Source organism: Pteropus vampyrus, unplaced genomic scaffold (assembly GCF_000151845.1).
Source record: "Pteropus vampyrus isolate Shadow unplaced genomic scaffold, Pvam_2.0 Scaffold141, whole genome shotgun sequence".
In the NCBI taxonomy this organism is placed as follows: Eukaryota; Metazoa; Chordata; class Mammalia; order Chiroptera; family Pteropodidae; genus Pteropus; species Pteropus vampyrus.
Genome location: NW_011888922.1, coordinates 4,602,397 through 4,627,973, shown reverse-complemented (window position 1 = coordinate 4,627,973; position 25,577 = coordinate 4,602,397). Strand labels below are relative to the sequence as shown.

The following is a 25,577-nucleotide window of genomic DNA, read 5'->3' as shown; positions in this document are numbered from 1 at the left end:
TATTGAAATACAATAGACAATTAGTTCCTCATATTTACATTGTACAATTCAATGAGTTTTTTTTTTTCAATTATAGTTGGTATATAATACATTAGTTTCAGTTGTATAGCATAGTACTTAGAGATCTATATAACTCAGAGTAATCACCCCACTAAATTAGGTACCCTTCTTCCCCCTTACTTACATTATTGACTATTTTCCTTATGCTACACTTTTTATCTCCATGACTATTTTGTAACTATCTGTTTGTACTTCTTAATCTCTTTGCCCCTTTTCACCGTCCCTCCAATCCCCCTCCCGTATAATAGCCACTATGAGTTTGTTTTTGTTGTTTTTTATTTAGTTTTGATTCCACACACACATGAAATCATGTGGTATTTGTCTTTCTCTATCAGATTTACTCCATTCACCACAATACCCTCTAGGTCCGTCAAGGCAATGTCTTTTTCCATCCCTCTCTTTTTAGTCTGTGTGTGTCTTTTAATCTGAAGTCTCTTGTAGGTTGCGTGTGTCAGGGTCTTGTTTTCTTAGCCATTCAGCCACCCTATCCTTTGTTTGGAGCACTTCATTCTTTTCTATTTGAGCTACTTGTTCATTGATATGTAGTTATTATCATTCTTTATTCATGTTTTCGATACATGTTTTTTCTTCTTAAAGAAGTCTCTCCAACATTTCCTGTAATACTGGCTTGGGGTTGATGAATTCCTTTAGCTTTTTTTTTTTTTTTTTTGGTCTAGGAAGTTCTCTATCTGTCCTTTGACTCTTAAGTGATAGCTTTGCTGGGTAAAGTATTTTTGGTTGTAGATCCAAGGTTTTCATCACTTTGAATATTTTGTGCCAAGCCCTTCCTGCAAAGTTTCTTTCGAGAAATCAGCTACCAGTCTCCTGAGTGCTCCCTTGTAGATAACTGCTTTTCTCTTGCTGCTTTTAAGATTCTCTTTGTATTTAAACCTTTGGCATTTTAATTATGATGTGTCTTGGTATGGGGGCCTCTTTGGGTTCCTCTTTTGGGGGACTCTCTGAGCTTTCAGGGGTTGTGTATCTATTTCCTTCACCATGTTGGGGAAGTTTTCCATCATTACTCCTTCAAATAGATTTTTAACTTCTTGTTCTCCCTCTTCTCTTTCAAGTACCCCTATGACACAGATGTTGTCACATTTAATTCTGTCTCTTAGGTTCCTTAAATAATTATTTTAATCTTGGCTTTTTTCTTGCCATTCTGATTGAGTGTCCTTGGCTTCCCCATCTGTGTTGGTGGTTCAGTCCTCTTCTTCATCCACTGTCAATTCCCTCTAATATACACATCATCTCAGATAATGTATTCATTATTTTTGACTGGTTCCCTTTTATAATTTCCATTTTTATGTTTTTTATGTTAAAGTTCTCACTGAGTTCATCTACTCTTACCCTAAGTTCATTAAGCATCCTTATAACCAGTGTTTTGAACTCTGCATCTGTTAGATTGCTTGACTCCATTTTCCCTGGAGCTCTGTTCTTTCATGTAGGTTCTGCCTCTCTGTCTTCCCATTTTGGCTGCCTTTCGTGTCTGTTTCTATGTACTAAGCAAAGCTCCTAAGTCTCCCGGTCTTATTAGCGTGGCTTTGTGTAATACATGCCCAGTGGCACGGTCCTGAGAGGGGTTCAGCTACAGGCCAAGTTTAGCCCCGGCATGTGTCCCTCTGGGGCCACCTGTTAAGATTCAGCAAGCCGTCCACAGATACTGTATTTATAGTTGCCTCAAGAAGCCACTCCAGAAACCGAGGTCAGCTGCCACCAGTGTGGGTCTTGGAGCTCCTCAGCAAGGGACACAGGACTCTCCGAGGATACACTGGATGTGGCTTGGGTGGGGCAGTGAGTTGGGGGAGGCGGAGTGACCTCTGTTATCCAGTTTGATGATGTCTCAGCTATGGCGGCGCTGCCTCTACAGGCTGGGAGCACAGAAGGCTTAACAGAGGAACAATGGATACCTCCAGCAGAAGCCTCAACTCAGGCCCTCACTCCAACAACTCAGTGTTCCCCTGTAAGCCCCTGGTGCCCCACAAGCAGCCAACCCGGCGCTGGTGCTCAGAGCAAGCAGGTCTAAAAGTCCACTCGTGGACATGGCCCCTTTAACAAGCTCCTGCAGCTGCCATAGCCGTTGTCCCACTCAGCTCCTCAGGACCAGGCAGCCTCGTGTCTTTGCCCCCTCCTACCTTCTACCATTGCAGAGTAATTTCTTATTTCTCTCCCTAGTTGTAGGATTTCTGTTCATCTAGACCCCAGGTGACTCTGCTTACTGTTTGCTCCGTGTTTCTGTCATAACTTTGATGTGGTCGCAAGACAAGATGAACAAAGCCTCTTATCATCTATGCCATTTTTCCCAGTCTCCCCTTACCCGAATTTTTAAATTATTTAGCAAGCAAAATAAGTGGTATATTTAACCTACATACAAAAGCACTTTTTCAGGGTCCACTGGTTAGCCAAATGGGTAATTACAATTTAGTTTTTTCTTCTTTAGTAAGTCATATTGGATTGCACATCTTTTAGTGCTTGCTGAATGTACTTAACATATCATTAAAGTCATATCTTTTAAAATATTTTGTGATTCAGGCTTGTTAGTATTTTAGTTAGCTAATTAGCCAGAATTAATAAAGTTTTACTGTATGTGTACACAAACAACATAGCAGGAGAGGGAAAAAAAAAATCTCTGGATTATAAGTCAGCCTCTTAAACAGGTCCCAGTGTTAAAACAGACTGTATAACTTTGGCCAGGTTTCTTAATTTCTCTGTGCTTCTTTGCAAAAGCATTTTTCCTGAATTTCAAAATTTTATGTTATTTAAGCTTTCTTGAGTTAATATTTGCTGATTGTCAACAGACATGTGGGGCTTTTTGATTCCAGTTATAATAACAATAATTTTTGTTAATTAAAAATAACCACTTGTGTTTTATAGGGTTTCAGCCTTTTAAAAGATTAACAAACTTGAAATGCTTATATGCTCTTAATGCTATGTTCATTGGGAACTGGAAAAGGAAAGACTGCTCCCAGAGTATATTTAGCTAGGAAGTCAAGCATGAAATACATGATAGTCTCATGCATATAGTATGTCTTCTGTCTAACAGCCCCATCTATGGTCTGTGGTCTCTAAAGACTGCAATTCTGCCTCTGACTTCCACCCTGCAGGCCTGTCTATTAGAGCCACCAGGCAAAACAACTCAGAAGCAAGATTATCCCTTCACTATGGTTTTTTGATAGAAAGAAACTGTTTGGGGCCTTGCCAGATCCAGGTTTCCTCCAGGAAATGATCTCTAGTATTAATTCATGTCAAACTGGGAAATTGCTCTAATGATTTCTTCCTTCGCCACTACCATCTTTGAAACAAATCTACTGCATCAACCTAATATTAATACTAAAAAGAATTAGGATGTGCAAATTCTCAGACTTATTTTTTTTGGTAATAGCCAGTTAGGCAAAATTTTTTATGCAGAAACACACTGAATAAAATCTGATCTATGAACACTTCAAGTTTTAGATTTTTGTCATTTTCACCTTTTCTGTTTTCTTTTATATTCTTAAGGACTTTTAAATGGCTCTAATTTTGCTGTTGGTGTTGAACAAATAATTTCATTTATTTTTGCCAAGGCTACATTCAAATTGGGACCAAAGAGAAGCTCAAGTAGACTTCAATGGGAAGCCAGCTAAAGGGTTATATTTTATAGAGACAGTATTATGCTTACAGATGAACTGATTATTTTACTCTTGCCCCTCAAACCTCAATGACTCCCTATTACCTCTGGAATTAAATGAGAACTTTTTACCCCCAATATTCAGGTCTTTAGTATTATTCTAGCTTATATTTCCATCCTTGCTTACATTCTAAGGAATGGAGCTGTCTGCTTTCCCCCAAATATATATTCTATATTTTCCTTCCTTGAGTCTTTGCTCTCTCTCATTGAGAGCAAATTTCATCTCACTGAAATGCTACCCGACTTTCCTGTTGAAAAGCTATTTATCTTTCTCCATTTAGTTCAAAATCTGTCACCTTCCTGGAACCCATAGGGATTCCTCATTTGTTTCTCTACTCTAGTCATCTACTCTTCCCTCCCAGCTTCCCTCTCCCAAAGTAAAAAGTAACTTTATAGGACTTATTTTCCTTTACATGTGGTTGTGTGTTTGTATATCTCTACTAGATTTATAAGTTTCCTGAATATAGGAAATGTTTTACTTATTTAAAAATTACCTATAGTACTTTGCATATCACAAGTGTTTGATACATGTTTATCAAGTTGAATTCAAATGGAGAAAGGAAAGTGCTTATTCCAGAATCAGAGATTATCCCTTGTTGTTATCTACTCAGAATGGAGATAAAATGGGCACAATATTTAAATTATGATTTGTTATGGTAAAATTAATAACAATAATTTGAATTATTGGAAAACAGTTTGGTATAAAAATTACAGTCATACCAAAGAATATAAAGCAGAAAGTGAAAAATTGCTTGTCATCATCCCACAACCTAGAGATAACCCCTGTAAACATTTTAGTAAATATCCTTCCAGACTTCTTTTCTAAGTGCACATGTAAAAGAAACTTCAAATATAAATTGAAAGACTCAGAAAGAGACTCTGAAATAAAATGAAAGTAAATGAATATCAACATGATGGAAAAAGCTGACTCTAGGGGTATGTGGAAGCCCTTGCAGAGAAACTGACATTTAAGATGCTTCTGAAAGGCCAATGAGTAGTTTATAGGCAGAGAATGTGGAAGGGGAATATTGGGCAAAGGGACTAGCATGGCCATAAGAATAGAAGTTTTGAAAGACTCTGATGTGAAGAGTAGAAAGTAGTTTGATTGTACTAGAGCTCAAGGAGTTCCCTGTGTGGGAACTGGTGTGAGAAAAACCACGAAAGAAGGCTGAATCTAGTTTTGAAGGTTATTGTATTATGCTGAGGTGTTTAGTCTTTATCCTGAAGCTGGATTCTATCTGTGCTTGAGAGTATGGATGGTATGGGGAAGAAAGGCTGAAGAGAGCGAGACTAGTAAGTAGCTTATTGTAATAGCTCAGGCAGAAGATGATGAGAATCTTAGGAAAGGCAATGACAAAGGCAATGAGTATACATGGGGAGAGTTAGATCTGAGAGATATTTTAGCAATAGGATGAAGTATAGTGGAAATAGCATGGAGGCAATTTGGAGACAGATGCTCTGTATTTAAGTACCAGCATTATCTACTTATTAACTCTACAATCTTAGGCAAATTAACTACTCTGTGCCTCAGTTTGTCATCTTTAAGACAGGTAATCTTTCTGTCTATATGAACTCTATAGAGCTGATATAGAATAAATGAAATAAAATATTTAAAGTGTTAGGGCACTCAAAACCTCTATACAATGTTGTTATGATTTGAAAGAAAGGGAAAGTAATAGATAGCATTGAGGCTTCTAGTTGGCTTGGTAGTGGGGCTTAGAGAAGATTAATGGTGAGTTTGGTTTTGGACATATTAAGTTTGAGCTACATTTGGGATATCTAGATTGGGATCTCCAGGAAGCAATTGGAAATATAGATTAGAGCTCAGACAGAAATGACATATGACAGATTTGAAACAATAACTATGAGAAACTGAATGGCAACCCCAAATGGACAGTGTTGTCTTCCTTGTCTCCTGCCAGTGTCCTGCACGTCTCTCAGATTCCGAGAATGAAGAACCTTCCCGAGGCAAGATGACACAGACGCATCGCTCGGCATTTGTTTCCAAGAACAACTCCTACTCCTTAGCTTTCCTGGCAGGGTAAGAGACTGATACTGAATTCAGTCAGGGTTCTTTCGTTTTGGGGGGTAAGACAAAAGGGACTGGGGGAGCAAAAGTATTTGTCGTAGCTATTTTGGGGGAAGTAGGAGTGTAGAAAAGAAGTGGGAATTGGTTTTCAAATATGGATTAGGGACAAGAGGCTGACCTGAATTTTTAAAGAAAAGTAAATTTTACCCATTTCTGGTATCTTCAGGGTAAGACTGTGCTAACTGCTCGGCTGCAAAGTGTGAACTTTCCATCCTGGGAGGAACCAATAAGGCTTTTCTCAGCTGACAATATCCATGGGTTCTCTCTGTGGACTTTTTTCTCTTAGGAAGTGAAGCCAAAGTTGATTTTATTTTCAGTGCCTTGAACTAAAATATATCTCGATGGGTTTCAAGAGGGCAAACTGAAAAGTTTTTAAGACCTTTGCCAAGGAACCTCTTGATCCTTTAGATTTTGCAGGCTTTGGGAAGGAGAGGAAGTGGACTGGATGTTGGATTATTGGGGAAAATAAAGGGCTAAATGAAAGGAAAGGAAGGAGTAATAGAAAAAGGTAGGAAGGAAGCAATCATTAAACAGACGTTTTGTAAACAGCTACTATGTGCCATGCTGTTTCAATATAAAGATGATTCAAGACAATCTTTATCCTATTTCATTACCATTTTTGTTTATAGCTGATATTGCTCACTCTCATTTCTAGGGTCCCTCTCTTCTTTCCCAGCAGCACTGTGAAATAGTGCTGCCCCTATGCACATATACCTGGACTCTTTTTCTCTTCTGGTTTGTAGCTAGTCACTAATCACTGTGACCAAAACAGCTACCAAGTTTAATAATGTTATGAAGTATATACTATTGTAGTTTTTGTATCTGAATCCTTTTTTGGTATATATTCTTTTTGAGCAGTCCAATTTCCTGTTATTTCTTAGAATAAAATTCACAACCTACCTCCCACCCCCTCCACCTTTCCCTTAAAGCTCTCTCCTCTAGGCAATGGTAACTCTTTCCAGGAATGCCCTTTCCTGAAATATTTATTCACTCATTTAGCATTTGGTTGAATGGACACTGTATTTTCACCACTTAGGCTTGACTGATATAATCAGGACCCAATAAGGTGTAAGCCAGTGTACTTTACATTTATGGTGAAGAGGAAACTCTTGCTTTGTGCACATGAGCTTGAGCTGTAGATGCCCTCTAAAATTAAAAAGATCACTTGACTAAGAATTGTCAGCTCCTGATTGTGTATATGGATTCCCCCCATTAATAGCAGGCATATTTTAATGATTATAAGAGGGAGCTACCAAAAAGAGAAAAAGATCATATCATTCTTCCAAACAAGTCACAGCAAATACTTCCTGAAACAGATAAATGTTGCTTTAAGCAACCTGTGATTAGTTAATATTTCATAATTTGGAATGACTTGGAAAGAAGGAAAATTTTATTACAATCCGAATATGCCAAAACCAAATTGCCCTAATTAGCTGGAGTGGATATTAATCAGGTGAATTACTTATGACCAATTCCAGTCTTTACCCTTGTCATTCATTCTTTTAAAGTTGGTAACACGTTAATATATTATTACTCGGACTTGCCTATCAAGAAACTTAGAAAACTCTTCTCTAAAGGGTAAAACATAAAGCCTATACAATGGGATGTGCTTTTGATTATGTGCAGCTCTGGATTACCTGTAATATATATGTTACAGATATATATATCTATGTATCTATATATCTTCTTGTTCTTTGACCCATCCTTGCCCTTATCCTATTGAGCCACAGTGGAACTAATTTATAGGAAAAAACTCAACATTTTACTGTAAAAAATTATGATTACTATTACACATTTCTAGATTTTAGTATTTTTTCCCAAATATCCAAGGTTGTGGGCTGAGTTCAGTTATTAGTACAGTTATTAAAACAATTGTATTTGGTTAGTAGGAAATAGTTTGCTGATATCATGGAAACCTCAGGCTGGAAAATCTATTATGGTAATAGTGTGAATTGCATCTTTTATTTAGTCAACATATTTTCTTCCTTAGATAAGAAAATATTAAGTTCCAGTTGCAAATGATATTTAGGAGAATGATATGGAGTTACTGGTGCTGACAATGAGATGTAGCATATGGATATACTGAAAAAGAATTAACTTAGTGATGGTTGCACAACAATGTGGATATAAGAATAAGTAGGCCTGAGGATGGTTATTTTAGGAGTCAATCAATAGACTCAGGCTATGAATCTGCTATGAACCAGCAGCTTAGTCTATTTTCATTTGAAAAATTCAAAGCAAAGAGGGCTTTGCAGCACTATTAACGAAAATCTACAGCCCTATGATAATGAAATTTCTTCTAAAAAGGCAGCTAAGATAATAGTTAATCCTAGGTCATTCCTAAGTTAATCACAAAATATGTTAATTGAAAGAAATTGGAGACGGGGAAGATGGAGTACTAGGTAAAAGCAGGGTTCGTCTCCTCCCAGGACCACACTGAAGTTACAACCAAATTATAAAGTAATCAACATGAAGAATCACCTGAAGTCCAGCTGATCATAACACCTACATCTGATAACATAAAGGAGCCACATCGAAGCCGGTAGGAGGGGCAAAGTCCCAAATTGGGCTGGACCCGCATCCACGGGTGGTGGAGGATCACTGGGAGGGAGAGCGAGGATACAGAGGCTATCCTGAAGGAGAGAGGGGGGTCCTGGTTTCATCTGCGGGCTCCCCAGCCCAGGGAAGAGGAGATTTCAATAACTTTGATTGTAGAAACTAGAGGAGATTCTGGCCATCTGGGTGAGACAGTAGGTAACTGAGCCCCTAGATGTCCCTTTGAAGGATCCTCACGTGCAAAGGTTTTCTGACCTGCGGACACTCACCTGGGACATCAGCGGTGGGTCTGAGGCTCACGCGGGATTCACTCTGAAAAAGTCTCCATTAACTGGAGTCAGAAAGAAGGCTGGAAAGGCAGCCACCATTGTGACTTAGTCCAGCCCCCCTATAGAACATGCCAGCTTGATCGTGCAGACCCCTCCCACAGAGCCATTAGGAGATGCTGGTCTGAGGGGATCAGCCCACCCCACCTAACCTGCAGACTGCTGAGGGAAGCTGTTTATGGTTGGCCGCCAAGCCCTGAGCTGAGTGATTGAGAGTGAAGTATTCACAACAGGGTGGCCATTGTCGTGAGCAAAGTTTCTAATCCCAGTGACAGCTGACAGCGCTGTGAGCCCCATTTCAGAGATAAAGTCAGGCAGATTGCTGCTGCCAGCACGAACTTGGGCAGAAATCGAGGACTTGTGGGCCAGTTCCAGACAGCACTTGGTCTTGCTGTGACCTGGGTTTTATGTGGGAACTTATAATAGTCACCAAATTTCCAGCAAGACTGAGGCTGTTTTCACCTGACAGCCACTGTCTCTGAGACCCTGCCCTACCCAACCTGCAGACTACCCAAGGCAGGTATTATTGGCTTGCCGCCAAGCTTAGCTCAGAGTGATTCAGAACTAAGTGTTCACAGCTGGGCAGCCATCGCTGTGAGTGGCCTTTCCAATCTCAGCAAAAGCAGCCAGCCCTGTAAGCTGCATTTCCATTCCTAGCAAGCGACAGTGCTGTGAGCCATACTTCATAGGTAGGGGTAGGCAGATCACTGATACCATCACGAACTTGAGCAGATTATCGAGGGCCTGTGGGCCAGTCTCAGACAGCAGCTGGTCTTTTTGTGACCTGGGTCTTATGTGAGAACTCACAACAATTACAAATTTGCAGCAAGACTGAGGCCGTATTGATCTGACTGCCACAATCTCTCTGAGACCCCGCCCCACCCAACCTTCTGACTGCCCAGGGCACTGTTATTGGCTTGCTGCTAAGCTTAGCTCTGAGTGATTCAGGCAGGACCAAGTGTTCACAGCTGGGCAGCCATCGCTGTGAATGGCCTTTCCAATTGCAGCAAAAGCTGCTAGCCCTGTAAGCTACATTTCAATTCCCAGCAGATAATGAGCTGAATTTCAACAGAAAACATGGCGGAGTGAGAGACATTCCCAGATCTCTCCCCTTGAAACAACAATAAGCGGAACATCTAAAACTCAACAAAAAACACCCAAACTGCACACCAGCACGTCTGAGTGTGGGATGTGCACATAAGAGCTACCACAGGTACTTTAAGGCATTATATAAAGCAGGGATCAAGAGGCTTAGATGCCACCTACTGGAAACCAAAAGAAAAGCGCCTTCTTTGCAACAGATTACAGACAGACCTTTATGTAATAAACCTTCTTTCTGGAAAACAGCATAAATACACTTCCATTAATGCCCAGGTGGAGAAATAGTCCATTAAACACCATGAACAACCAAGGTGACAAAATAAACTTACATAGAAATATGCGACTTAAATGACAAAATTTAGGATGGTACTTCTGAAAAAAACTCAATGAGATTGAAAACAAATCATATCAACAATTTTAGGAATTGAAAAAACAACTAGATGAGCAGAGCAGGGAGACTGAAACCCTCAAAAAGAACCAGATAGAACTGGAGATGAAGAACACACTGCAAGAGTTGAAAAATGAAATAATAAGCTTGGGAAATAAGAGTCGACCAAATGGAGGAAAGGATCAGTGATATCAAAGACAGAAATCTAGAAATGCATCAGAAGGAAGAAGAAACCAAAGAATGAAAAATAATGAAAGAGAAATACAAGAACTAGCTGATACCTTCGGGAGAGGAAACATAAGAATAATAGACATTACTGAAGGCGAGGAAAAGGAGCAAGGGCTAGAAAGCATTTTCAGACAAATAGTAGATGAGGATTTCCCAAATCTAAGGAATGAGCTGGAGCTTGGAATCAAGAAGTCAACAGAACACCCAATTATCTCTACCTAAAAAGGCATTCACCGAGACACATTGTATTAAAGTTATCAAAAATCAACAAAGATAGAATTCTCAAGGCAGCCAGGGAGAGAAGAAAATGGTAACGTATAAAGGTAAACCCATCAGATTATCATCAGACTTCTCAGCACAAACCTTACAAGCTAGAAAGGAATGGAATCAAATATTTAAACTATTAAGTGAAAGGAACTACCAGCCTAGAATAACGTATCCAGCTAAGCTATCCTTTAGATATGAAGGAGATATTAAGACCTTTCCAGACATACAAAAATTGAGGAAATTCTCCAATACAAGACCTGCACTAGAGGAAATACTGAAAGGGGTCAGCTCACCTAAAACAAAATAACAACAACAACAAAAATAGATAACTAGGAATAAAATGACTATCAGGCAAATAGAAGCAGAGGAGTGCAACCCTTACTAAGAACGGGGCATTTTAGCTTAAATAATAAGTGAATTGTTACAGCAAGATAGTAATGAACGTTTAGTATACATAGGGACAAAATAAGACAACAATGACTGAAAAGGGGAGGATTCGAAGATCCCAATTTGCAAAGGGGAATGGAGATAAGGCACATGCAGAAGAAAATGGATGACTGTATATATAAAACTATCCTTTTCATATTCATAATGGTAACCACACACCAAAGATTCAGAACTGAAGTGTATGACATAAAACAAGAAGAACCTAAGGCAAAACCCACAAAAGCCAACCAAAATAAAGGAAATAGAAACACAAGGACAAGGAAGCAATGGAAACACCAAGCTACCAGAAAGCAAAAGATAAAATGGCTATAAGACTTCATAATCACCCTAAATGTAAATGGACTGTAAAAGGCAGAGTTGCAGATTGGATCAAAAAACAAAACCCAAGTATATGCTGCCTCCAGGAGACACATCTCAGTTCCAAAGACAAATATAGACTCAAAGTGAAAGGGTAGAAAATGATATTTCAAGCAAATGGCAGTCAGAGAAAAGCGGGTGTAGCGATATTAATATCGGACGAACTAGACTTCAAAATAAAAAAAGTAAAGAAAGATACTGAAGGACATTTCATAATGATAAAGGGAATCATGCACCAAGAAGACATAACAATTATTAATACCTATGCTTCCAATTAGGGAGCCCCGAAATATGTAAAGCAATTACTAACAGAACTAAAGGGGGAAAACAGACCAAAACACTATCGTAGTAGGAGATCTAAATACTCCACTGTCAGATATGGACAGATCATCCAAACAAAATCAATAAGGAAATAACAACCTTAAATGACACATTAGACTAACTGGACATAATTGACATTTGCAGAGCCTTCCATCCCAAAACAGCTGCTTATACATTATTCTCTAGTGCACATGGAACATTCTTAAGAATTGACCACATACAGGACACAGAGATAGCCTCAACAAATATAAGAGGGTTGAAATCATACCAACCATATTCTCGGACCATAATGCTTTGAAGCTGCAGATCAACCGTAAAAAGAAAGAGGGAAGAACCACAAATACATGGAGATTAAACAACAAGCTACTAAAGACTGACTGGGTCAGAGAAGAAATAAAAAGAGATCAAGAGATACATAGTAATGATAATGATAGTACAACATATCAAAACTTTTGGGACACAGCAAAAGCGGTCATAAGAGGAAAGTTCATAGCATTTACAGGCCTACCTCCAAAAACAAGAACGAGCCTAAATAAACAATCTAATGTTTCATCTTAAAAAACTAAAGGAAGAACAAATGAAGCCTAAAGTCAGCAGAAGGAAAGAAATAATCAAAACTAGAGCAGAAATAACTAAAATTGAAAACAACAACAACAACAACAAAAAAATAGAAAAAAATAAATGCAGCAAAGAGCTGGTTCTTTGAGAAGGTTAATAAAATTGACAAACCCCTGGCTAGAGTCACCAAAGAAAAAAGAGAAAAGACACAAACAAAATCAGGAATGAAAGAGGGGAAATGATGACTGATATCGCAGAAATACAAAGGATCATACAAGAATACTATGAAAAAGTACATAACACCAAATATAATAACCTAGAAGAAATGGACCAGTACTTGGAAAAATACAACCTTCCTAGACTGAATCCAGAAGAACTGGAAAATCTAAATAGAACTGGAAAATCTAAATAGACCAATCAGCAGTATGGAAATTGAAACAATCATCAGAAACCTACCAAAAAGTAAAGTCCAGGACCAGATGGCTTTTCCAGTGAATTCTACCAAACATTCAAAGAAAATTTAATACCTCTTCTCCTCAAACTCTTCCAAAAAAATCAAAGAGGAGGCAATACTTCCCAATTAATTTTATGAGGCCAATATTAACCTAATGCGAAACCTGGTTAAGATAACACAAAAAAAGAAAGCTATAGACCAATATGTCTCATGAACAGAGATGCAAAAATCTTAAATAAGATACTAGCAAACCGAATACAGCAACATATTAAAAAGATTATACACCACGATCAAGTGGGCTTCATCCCAGGGGCACAGGGATGATTCAACATATGCAAATCAATTAATGTGATACATCACAAACAAATTAAAAAATAATCATATGATCATATCAATAGATCCAGAAAAAGCCTTCCACAAGATACAGCATCCGTTTATGATCAAACACTTCACAAAATCGGTATTGAAGGAAAGTACCTTAACATAATAAAAGGCCATCTATGACAAACCCTCAGCCAACATTATACTTAATGGTGAAAAACTAAAATCCTTCCCTCTAAAATCAGGAACAAGACAAGGCTGTCCACTATCACCACTGTTATTCAATATAACATTGGAGGTCCTAGCGAGTGCAATCAAACAAGAGAAGAGCATCCAAATAGGAAACAAAATAGTCAAACTGTCACTATTTGCGGATGACATGATTCTCTATATAGAAAACCCTAAAGACTCCACAAGAATACTACTAGAAACAATAAGCAAATACAGTAAAGTTTCTGGATACAAAATCAAAGTTGAAAAATCCATAGCATTCCTATACTCTAACAACAAAAGTGTCAGAAAAAGAAGAAAAAATAATTCCTTTTGCAATTGCAACAAAAAGAATAAATTTAACAAAACATGTAAGGACCTATATAATGAAAACTACAAGACTCTATTAAAAGAAATCGAAGCAGATACAAAGAAATGGAAAGATGTTCTGTGTTCTCGGATTGGAAGAATCAACATAGTTAAAATAACCATATTACTTAAAGCATTATACAAATTTAATGCAATCCCCATCTAAATTCCATTGGCATTTTTTAAATAGAACGAAAAAATCATCAAATACGTATGGAAGCACAAAAGACCCCAAATTGCCAAAGCCATCCTGAGACAAAAGAACGAGGCTGGAGGCATCACTCTGCCCGACTTCATATTACAAAGTGACAGTAATCAAAACAGCGTGGTACTGGCAGCAAAACAGACACATGGACCAGTGAAACAGAATCGAGAGTCCAGAAGTAAACCCATGTTTATCAAATAATTTTCGACAAAAAAGCCAAAATCATACAGTGGAGAAAAGAAAGCCTCTTCAATAAATGGTTGCTGGAAAAACTGGAAAGCTACCTGCAAAAGAATGAAACTAGATTGTTGTCTATCACCACACACCAAAATTAACTCAAAATGGATTAAGGACCTGACTCTAAGATCTGAAACAATAAGATGCATAGAAGAAAACATAGGAACAAAACTCAAGGACCTTGAACTAAAAGAGGATTTTATGAATTTGACCTCAAAGGCAAGGGAGGTAAAAGGAAAAATAAATGAATGGGACTACATCAAACTAGAAAGCTTCCGCTCAGCAAAAGAAACCATCAACAAGGTAAAGAGACAACCATCTGAATGGGAAAATATATTTGCAAGCAACGCCTTCATAAAGGCCTAATATCCAAAATATACAAAGAACTCATACAACTCAATAACAACAAAAAAACAAACGACCCAATCAAAAAATGGGCAAAGGATCTGAACAGACACTTCTCCCCAGAAAACATACAAATGGTCAACAAACAAATGAAAAGATGCTCAACATGCTAGCTATTAGGGAAATGCAAATCAAAACCACAATGAAATACCATCTCACACCTGTTAGAACAGCTATAATCAACAGGACAAGAAATAACAAATGCTGGAGAGAATGCAGAGAAAAAGGAATCCTCATACACTACTGGTGGGACTGGAAATTGGTACAGCCACTGTGGAAAACAGTATGGAGGTTCCTCAAAAAACTAAGAATTGATCTACCATGTGATCCAACAATCCCTCTACTGGCTATTTACTGCAAAGACTTAAAAAATCATATCCATTAAGATATTTGCACACCAATGTTCACAGCAGCATTATTCAGTGACCAGGACATAGAAGCAACCGAAACGTCCTATGATAGATGATTGGCTAAAGAAGCTGTGGTACATATATACAATGGAATATTACTAAGCTGTAAGAAGAGATGAAATACAGCCATTTGCAACAACATGAATAGAACTCGAGATAATCATGCCAAGCGAAATAAGCCAGACAGAAAAAGTTGAAAATCACATGATATCACTTATATAAACCTAAAAGCAACAAATGCATAGAACAAACAGAGACTCATGGACATGGACTATAGACTAGTGGTTACCAGAGGGTAGGGGTTGGTGGAGGAGTGGGGCAGGAGATGGGGTAAAGGGGGTCAAATTTAGGGGGTAGGGGGAGGGTGAAGTGGGTAAAGAGGATCAAATATATGGAAGCTGAAGGAAACTGGACTTTGGGTGGTAAACACAATAGAATATACAGATGTTAAATTACAATGTACACCTGAAAATTATATAACTGTATTAACCAGTGTTACCCCAATAAACTTAATTGAAAAAAATTAATACATAATTGTAAAGTCAATCTTCTATTTTAAATATCTGAAAAACTGGTTTGTTTTTAAAATTTATTTCCCTTACTCCTAATTACTCTTTTCCCCACTAGAATCAAACAAAAAACTTTGTTGCACACTTTTCTAAAAGCTCAGCCTGGAATTACTTTGTCTCTTCAGCTAGTGTCTTTTCTAAGGTGTACATGACTAGTTGTGTTTTCCTCTTTGCTTTGGTTGTAATAAGTTTAGGATTAGGACAGAGTTTTCAATTCAGTCAGTCATCATGGCCCTCCAACATCTGTTCCAGAACAGAAAGAATTCATCTACAGTGTCCACTCCCCTCACCTGCCCTGGCACTGGCAGAACCAAAGGGTTCCAGTGTTCATGCTCTGGTTATGTCCGGGTCCTTTGGTTCTGCTGGAGGAGTGCGACTTTGGTTTGGGGTGCAGTGGGGTCAAAGTTCTCTCCTCTGTGCATGCTTTAGCTGTACGACTTGCAGTTTTGGTTTGTTGCCTCAGTAAAGCAATTCAATACCTCATGAAACAGGAAAAGACAGATTCCCCCTTTTTATTGTTCACTGCTCAATCTTGAGGGACCTAGGGCAACCCCATCCAGGTTCAATTAAGATGGAGGATTATCTTTAAGATAGACTCAGATTTGTCTACCCATTTGCCCCTCTTATCTGGCACTTACAATCTCACATGCCCACCTCCTTCCATAGTAGACCCTAAGCCTTGGACGGGGCATTCTGGGTGTTTAATTTACAACCCAAGACCTTAGCAACAGCATGGGTAGTAGCAGGCCAGGATATCTGTTCCCTAATATGAGGCAAAGACTAAAAAGTGACTGTTATGTCCCCCAGGACCCAAATCAAGATGATCATAGTGACAGTCACTGGGAAGCATGTCTAGCTGCAGTGTGAAATTGCTCGGCTCAGGAAAGTGCAGTTTTAGTTTTCAATGATTTCGAGTCAAAGGATGGGAGAAAAATTGAAAAGATGTTTGGAAAATCATAGGCAGATATTGGAGGAAACTAGAAGAATTCAAGATCTAGTCCAGTTTACAAGCAGAAAACAAAACTCAAAAGACAATAAAGAGTAGACTCTAATATCCACAAAGGTATATTATAGTTTCTATGGAAACAAAATTTTCTCTAAAAATCACCCCCATTTTTACCAAAGATAGCCAAATTAAGACAAATTTATTTGCAAAATAAGTCTAGTTTCAATAAACTCGGCCTATTATTTGTATAAGTCCAGCAAGAATAGTAATTAACCATATAAGCACTTTTAAATCTGCTTTGCTGGAATTTTTTCATAAGCAATCCTCAGACTGAACTTAAATGGGCCTCTCAAGGCCAGAAGAGCCAAGGACATGCCATCAGAGGATACCTGCAATACCTGTAGTTTTGGTCACTTCTTCTCTACTTGAGGTCCCCAACATATCCTGAGGTTCTTTCCTCTAGTTACAGTAAGTGCAGTGGTGTTGTCTCTATCCTTTAACATGTATGCAACTTGTGGGTTTTGTGCAGGCAGTGAATATCAGGCATGTTGCCCAAGGGATGAAGGCTCTAGGATCATTTGCAATGTGAGCAGGGTGGCAAAAGACCGTTGTTGCTGTTGGTAGCTGTTCCTGTCTCCGGAGTATTTTAACTGACTTCAACAGGATAAGCGGAGATCACTAACTGGCTTGGACATACCTCTCTCTCTAGCAAGAGGTATCCTATCCAACTTGGGGGAAGTTGCCAGTCCAACCCCCATTCAAGTATCTCCTCCCCTGGTTCGGTATCTCGAGGAACTATGAACAGTAGCTGACGCTGGTCCTTTATCAGCTCTGGTGCTAAGGCATCAGGTCATAGCCTTTAATAGACATGTCCAGAGGAACTTCCTTGGCATCTGTTCCTAGGACTTGGTATGGAGCCAGCCCCATACAATTATTGGTTGAAGTCATTTTTCTAACTTTCTTGGCAAGGTAGAGGATTGTTAGAGCCTGCAGCTGCTGCTCAAAGGTGTAAACCTAGGGGCATAAGGAATGGAACTGCTTTGTACCTGATTCCAAATTTTTTTTGTGTGTGCCTGGTTGGGCACTGTTGTCCAGTATTACTAGAATTTTGATGCCCTGGTCTACAGCTCATGAGCAATAGTTGACCAATGCACAGATACCACCCTGTTCAGCTAGGGTATAAACCAAAACAGTTCAGTTATCTAATAACTTGGGCCAGAGAGTCTAAAGCCTCCCTTTTAAGAGGCTGCGGCTTAAGCGGTTTCATTAGTTGTTATTCCTGAAGTTACTGAAAGATTTATAAATCATGTATTCACAGGCTCCCGCTCCCCACCAGGGAGAAAAGGTCCTGCTAAATGCTGGCCAAAAACCATCTTCCTGATAGCCAGGGTAGATAGAATATTGGGGATCTTCCCTTTTGAGTTTGTTAAATGTATTTAAAGAAAGCTAATTAAATTTTGTATGTACAAAGGAGATGGTTTAAAACCAAGTGGAATATTAGAAATACAGGCAAGTAAAATGAAGACACACAGAAGTGAGTCGTGCATTACTTATCTTTTGTCAGTTGTTAAACAGTCACTTGAGATCTGTTAGGGGTTTGTATCAGTATTCTGACTGTTGGGACATATCTGTGGCCAGAACTGGAGCATGTCCCCCTGATTTCTGGAAGCCTTTGGAATGAATTTTCACAGGTGGTGGGCCGTCCTGGGTGTTCTTAAGAGCCAGATCAATTTAACAGAGGAGAGTTATTAAAGAACTTGATAGGGCCCCACCCACTTGAGCTTAAGGTGATCATCAGGATGTTTGTTTTTCCATGATTTTAATAATTCCCAATCTCTCTGGGACTGTTGAGATAGAGAGGTACATCAATCGGGTCTATCATCCAGCTTAGAAGCAAACTTATGAATAGGTACAGTTAGACCTAAAGACTGACTGTAAATGACAAAAAACTTAAGATGGCATGGTTATAGATTTGATTAAAATGCAGTTGATGAAATTTTCTTCTCTGAAACATGACATTTTAAGATAACAAATGAAAATATTATATCAGGACATTGTGGACTCTTAGAGATTATAATCTTTAGAATTCATTTAGTGATAATATATGCATACAAATATAACATAATTACTTCTTTATTCGACAAAGCTTCCCATGTAATTGTATATCAAATAGACCTAATTATTTTAAATTTTCTTTTTTATACAGAGAGAGAGAGAACAAATCTTTGAGGCACTCCAGGGACCCATTGGAATAACCCAAACCCATTTCTATGTTAGGAAAAGCCTCCTTTTAAACCCTGAACTCTGGGAAGTTTGTCAAACTACATCAAAAGTTTTGAACATTTGACTAAATAGGATCGTTAGTCATTGTGAAGAAATACTTAATATCTATTTAACCAAAGTGACAATAAAAAACAAATACAGAAGTTTATAATTTCAGAATAGGAAAATTTAGTTCTTATAGAGCTAAAACTTAGTTCTTATTGAGCTTGTGTTCTTAAGTAATCAAGGCCTGATTAAGACAATATAAAACACAGAAAATTACTTTGACAAAACACAAAATCTTTGCTTTCTAGGCAGAAAACTTTTTCATAGTATTAGTAGCAGACCAATAGTCTAAGAAACTGTCCTTTTTAGCAGAAAGAGAAAACCAAACTCTAATTTTGCATCAGTTTACTTTTGATACTTCCTTTCTCAGGATTTTCTTTCCATAAACCTTCTACAACTTTGCTTTTTCCATTCAGATTTTGTCCTTTTTTGTTTTGTTTTGTTTTCTCTTTCCTATTCTGAAACAACCAGTCTTATTGCAGGAAAATATTTTTCTTTCCTTCAAAGAAAAAATTTCCATACCTTTTACTTTCTTTACTGAGAGCATATTATTTTCTTTTACATTAATTATAATTCTTAACCCTTAGAAACTTTTATTCCTATTGACAACTAAAATAAACAATTATTTACATTTTTTAGAAACATGTTTTTTTAATAAAGTACAAGACATTTATTAACAGATCCAAATTTATCTTTTAGTTTCTCTGTAATAAGAAGCCTAAAGTAGATAGACTTACCTGGCAGTGTTTCAGTATTTCATGTTATTTGGAAATATCTAGATATTCAATAATTTGTAACATTCAACTTATTTAAAATTCTAAAGTTTTAAGTTATCAAAGAGATTTAGAAAACCATTTAAGTACAAATATAATTATTTCTAAAGAGGCAGCCTAAAAGAAACTTTTAATCCCATTTACATTTATTTAATTTAGTTGCTCCTAACAATTTAGATTACTTATGAAAATTTTTATCCTACCAAGTTAATTTTCTTGCTGACAAATATTGCAACATAGAGATAACAAGAACTTATTTGACTAATAATCTCAGGTCGAAGAAAAATATCATTCAATGCTGATGATTCTAAAGATATGCTTATTTAACTAAACCAGAGTCAAACTGGCTTTAATATCAGATTTTACCAGATGAGATTCTGAAAAGCATTTGGATTAGTTTATTATATATTTTTTGAGAATTCTCCTAAGAGCTTATTTGTTTAAGCCAATTGAATATTACAAATTAGCAGTGTCATCCAGTGATATAAATTTGCTACATCCAGACCATACACATGTAGATATAAACATAGAGATCTCATAGCTTTCATTTTAAAATGCTAACTTTTATGTCCCAGGTGGAATGCAAATTCGGAGGAAAAACTTGATCTACATTATGTTTTGGCAGACAGACCGAGTTAAAATCTTCCTCAGATGGCCAAAGTTTTGCATGCTGTAAGAATTCATTTAAAGCCATTTTAAAATTAATTTATAATCATAGACTGACTGTATTCCATCCACTCCAAGAGGCCTGAGATCCTCTCCTTCATGGGTGCCTTTAATGATGGACTTGTCTACAAACACAAATGACAGAGGAGAGTGTGCACAATAAAGCTGTAAATCTCAGAGAGTAAACAGTGGCTTCAGATCACCGGAATTTAAAGTGGCATATTTTTCTAGAGGAAGATGGCACTGGGATGGAGCTTGAGCACAAGATGGCGGGCTACCACATGTTTAGAGAGGAAAAAGATGGGGGATGCGGGGAGAAGCCACGACGCCATTTTATCCTTCAATAGGGGCAGGCTACAAAAAGGAGAGGGCTTTTCTCTTTCATGGTGGCCACAGCAAACGAGGCATGGGATAAACTCGGGGAATTGAACTGAGGCCGCAATAGTGAGAGCACCAAATCCTAACCACTAGAACGGAAGCCAGGGAGGTGTAGGTTAAACTCTGACAGTGTGCCATATGGATTCCTCTCCCGTACCACCAAAGTTCAGGTGAGTAAACCCTAGATGCTGCCGGCTGTTTTACCATATACACTGAAAGCCCAGGAGGGGTGTGTAAAGTGCCCAGTCTCCTGGGAATGACTCGGGGCCAGAGGGACAGAGTAGTGCCTCTATTCTATGGGGTCAGAACGCTCACACAAAGGAGTTTGCTGTGGTCACCAAGAAATTCAGTTCTTCAGAGTCAAATCATTTAAATTAAAATCGATGACATACCTCACTCATATTCATACAGCTACCTCCCCACACACCGACCCATACACAACTTCAGACTTGATTTGCCAGCTCTAGATCAAATTCAAAACTGGTTTCAAGTTAAAAACAAAATTCCACGGGCCAGGTTCAAACCAACCAAATGATTTCACTCCAGATTACCAAGGTAACTTGTCTTATATACCAGTGGGAAATTCCCTAATCACCAGAAAGGGAGAGTTTTTTTGGTGTCATCACACACGAAATTACTCACCAAGAGATGTCTTCCAAGCCAAGTACCCACTTTCTCTCACTGCAAAATAAAACCGCTGTAGGTAAGTCACGTGCGGTCAGTGGCGAGCACTGCAGGTCTGTCACTGAGTCAGTCAGTCCAGGCAGCTGCTCAGATGGAACCTGGAGAAACTGCCACTGGTCAAAAGTCGCCGAACGGGGTGAAAAACCCAGTCCGTACTAAGTTCCTTCGTAGCCGCCATTTTTGTTAATGAACAGAAAGTTCTTTTACGTGGCGCTAGCAGAGCAAAACACTAAACGCCAAGAATTGCAGTCAAGAAAAATTAACTATTTTATTATGAATGGCGCCACTCAAGAGAACGGGAAGCTAATGCACAAAAGCCCGAACTCCTCAATCTAGGGTTTGTGGCAGATTTTTCAGGGTATAGGGGGGACTGGATATGCGGAAGCGCTGGCGGGGCAAGTTTTAATTGGAGAACCTTGGAGCTTGGCCATTTATGGTAAGAGACGTCATCACAAGATCTTCCTGGACAACACAGTCTTTGCTTCTGAAATGGTTCCGGTGTTCAAGTTCCGGTTAAATCCCAGTCTTTTGGTTCCATGGAGGGTGGGGCAAGCGACATTTTGTTTCCTGATACCGCTGGAGGTCAAAGTTCGCTCCTCCACACATGCTTCTGCTTTGGTTGCTTGCTTGTGGTTTCGGACTGTTATCTCTGAAAAGCAGCTCAGCATCTCATTAAACAGGATAGGACCTTTTTGAGCTGGTTCTTCGGTTACGCGTGGCCCATAATTTTAAAAAAATACTGGTATACTCTTCATATTAATGTGGTTTTTATTCTCAAGGCTCAGTCTTTATGTATTTTTACTGTAAGTCACTTAAAATTCTTGGAAATAGGGAATAACCATAAAAAATATAATCAAACTATCCACTTTCCCCTTTAAAATAATAAAAAGAAAGTGATGCAGTAATGCCAGTACTGCCCACTACATTAAAAATCGTATCTTAAGTAAATGGTACCTAGCAGGATTGCTGGCACATGATAAGGTGAGTATTGTTGCTGCTATTTTGTTATCTTTTAGAAATAGGACTCTTAGAAATGAAAAGGACCCTAAACATTGTCTTAGCTAATTCTTTTGTTTTATTGGATGAAAAGACTAAAGCCCAGAGAGAGCATGTGGCTTGCCAAATCTTAGACGGCTAGAACAGTAGGAAACTGAGTCAGAACTGAGGTTTCTTGGCTCTTCCACTATACCCCATTATCCCCCAGGAATTTATAAGATCCCTATGCTGCTGCCTCTGCTGGTCTTCCACTAGACTTAATCCTTTGCAGTCAGGGACAACATCTTGCTCACCATTATATTTGCAATACTTAGTACAGTGCCTGGCTCGTAGTAGAGGCTTAGTAAATACTTGTGGAATGTTTTAATCAGGTCTTGTGCCTGTGGGTAGGTAAACTGAGGCTTTGTCAAAATTGTCAAACTTGCAGCATAGGGTCTCAAGGAGGGAGGGCTCTGGGAGACAAAACTTTTATGTTGTAAAGTTACCTTTAGCTTTCTACTGCATTAGCAATTGCTTGTGATAATACTTATTATAGTCTATAAAAGAAGAATCCATGTCCCACTGAGTAGTAATTAAGCCTTATTAAGTAAAAAATTAGCTATATTATTTTGTTTTCTAATGTCCAAATATTTTAAGCTTGAGTCTGTGGTTCAGAGTGTAGCACTTCAGAGGAGACCCAAAGTGTCTGTGCTTACTGTAATGTGTATAAGGAGAGATTTAAAGAGACTGACTGACAGACTCAGCAATGTTAAATGCATGCCCAATGTGGAGTGAATCAAAATGCACAGACTTGTTCCTCTCCCTTAAAATGAACAAATGAAAATATAGATTCCTCTCAGGTAGTAGATACCAAACAACACATAAGTGTTATGATATCGAAGGACTAGCTCTGGAATTGATGAAACTAGGCAAAGCCAGAGAAGTTGAGAGTAGGGAGGCTAGTTTAGGCAGAGGTTTTAGGGTAGCAGTGTGAACTTGAATAAAATCAGTTGACTTTATTCCGTCTCATCAGTGTAAAATGCAGGCGGTTATGCCCTGCCTACTTCCTGGGCAGGGAATTTTACTGAATGATTTAAGGTTCTTTCCACCTCTAAAATCAAAGTGTCTGGAAGTAGCTTAAAGCAGAGTTTTAAAGAGTGGAGGCATGAAAGGAAAGGAGTGAAGACAATTAGAAAGTTTTGTGAAAATCTAAGAATTAGACTTAGCAAGTGTGTGTAGGGAATAATCAAAGCAGTAACCACGAGGGAGAGGGAGACTATAAGAGAAAGGTGAGGAAGTGAGTTAAAAGAAACCTCAAGGCTTGATGATGGCCTAGGGCAGATGGTGGTGTGGGTGAAGGGAGGGGGAGAGATAAATGAATTGAAACAGATCAAGTGGATGAGCTGGTTATTAAGAGGACAAATCTTGTTAAAAGTAATGGAGTTAGTTGGAAAAGGAAGATAGCTTAAGGAGAAGTGATGTGGAACTTAAGGACAATAGCAGATTCTAGAGGTGTCAGTAGTATCTCTGACATATTAGGATAGAAATATCTGTGTAGTTCTCAGGAGAGTGGCAGGATGGTGAGGAAACTAACCTTTCTTCAGCGCTTCCTGCCATGTTGAGTAGTTTACATAACTTCATTTTATTTAATTCTCACATTAATCCTACAAAATTTGTAATATTCCCATTTTACAGCTAAGGAAAATACAGTTTAAGAGCTTAAGTAACACCCAAGGACTTCTCACCTCAGTAGAGTGACAGATATCCAGTGGGAACTCAGGTCTCTCGTTGCATATCTATGCTTTATCAAACCATTGTCAAAACCCTATGCTTGCGTCTTTGTCTTGAAATGATCCACCTTTGCAGGAGAAAGCTGCCTTTCTTCTTTTTCATAATTTATAAAAAGATAAAGGTTGTTCAAAAAAAGTTACCAGGTTGCTACAAAGATGGGTAAGAAGCTGTTTAGTTATCTTGCTGTTTGAGGGGACTCAAATCCTATTGCATTATGCTAGCCCTTTTGGAATACAACTGTGGAAACAGTGTTCCTATATATCTTCAAATGACTACTAGTATATGTCCAGAAAGGGTAAATATGTAGAGACGGAAGGTAGATCAGTGGTTGCTTAAGGCTGGAGGAGAAACGAGTTTAGAAGTGATAGCTAAAGGATATGAGGTTTCTTTACAAGATAATGGAAATGTTCTAAAATTGATTATGACGATGGTTAATAATTTTGCAAATGTAGTAAAAACAAATTGCACACTTAAAAAAAAAATATTAGTGTGTAGAAGGGGGATAACCCAGATCATAAGAGTTACAAGGGAAGGATTGTAACAAAATCTCACCCATTTGGGGGAACATGGCAGCTACAGCTAGGCCTAAGGAAGCTGCTGGTTTCATTCAGCTGTGGGGGGGAGGGGAGTTGGTATGAGGGAGGCCAACACACCCAGGCCAGGGACTGGGAGGAGGGTCCCCTCCAGCCTTTAGCTTCTGGGTGGGACTCAGCTCTTCCAGACATGGGAGTTTGATTAAGAAACTAATGTGGTGTGGGTATGTGAGAGTAGAATGATGAGTGAGCAGTTGAGAACGTGAGCTGTCTAATGTTTTATATCATGTATTACCATTTGAAAACCCTTTAAGCAGTGTTTTATAAGCATTAAATCTTCTGACTTTCCAGCTGCATGTTTATATGGGCTGTCCCTCCTTTTCTTTGTTAAGTCAGACTCATTGTGGTTTTGGGTATTTTTAGGCTAACTAGACATCCCAGAAACCATCTGGTCTCTTGGCAGGGAAATTTTAAGCCAGTTGTTTTTCAGACAATGCTGCTTTCTCTTGTTTATAACTTAATAATGATTTTGGAAGAGAGAGCTTCCCTAGGCATACTGGGTCTGTTCTATGGCAGAGTAGAATAGGATGTAAGGTCAGTGTATGCTGTGGTAGAAAGAGCACAGGCCTTAGAATCATAGAGATAACAGGTTTAAATCTTGGCTTCAGCTGTGCACCTTGGAAAGATCACTTGCCTCAGTTCTTCATAAATTGAGGATAATGCTACGTATCTCATAGGGTTTCTGTATGGATTAAATGAGATACAGTATATTTAAAACACAGCAGAGTGCCTGACCGTTAAGAGGTTCCTAATAAATATTTAAGTTTTCTTAAATTGGAGAGAGGCATCTGTACATATTTTTATTCATTTATAAGAAATTTGTTGATGTATCCACTGTATGCCAGGTACTGTGTCGGGATCTGGGATACAGAAATGGGTCTGTACTAGGTGGGAAGAATAG

At 38.5% G+C, this 25,577-nt stretch overlaps 1 protein-coding gene across 1 annotated transcript in view; it reads left to right on the top strand.

Annotated features, from left to right (window-relative positions):
- Nucleotides 1–25,577, top strand: part of RNF169 (ring finger protein 169) — a 78,752-nt gene that overhangs the window by 42,022 nt on the left and 11,153 nt on the right. The window contains exon 5 of the mRNA XM_011368440.2: nucleotides 5,647–5,765. Coding sequence (XP_011366742.1) covers nucleotides 5,647–5,765 — 119 coding nt within the window. The remainder of the gene's footprint in view (nucleotides 1–5,646; nucleotides 5,766–25,577) is intronic.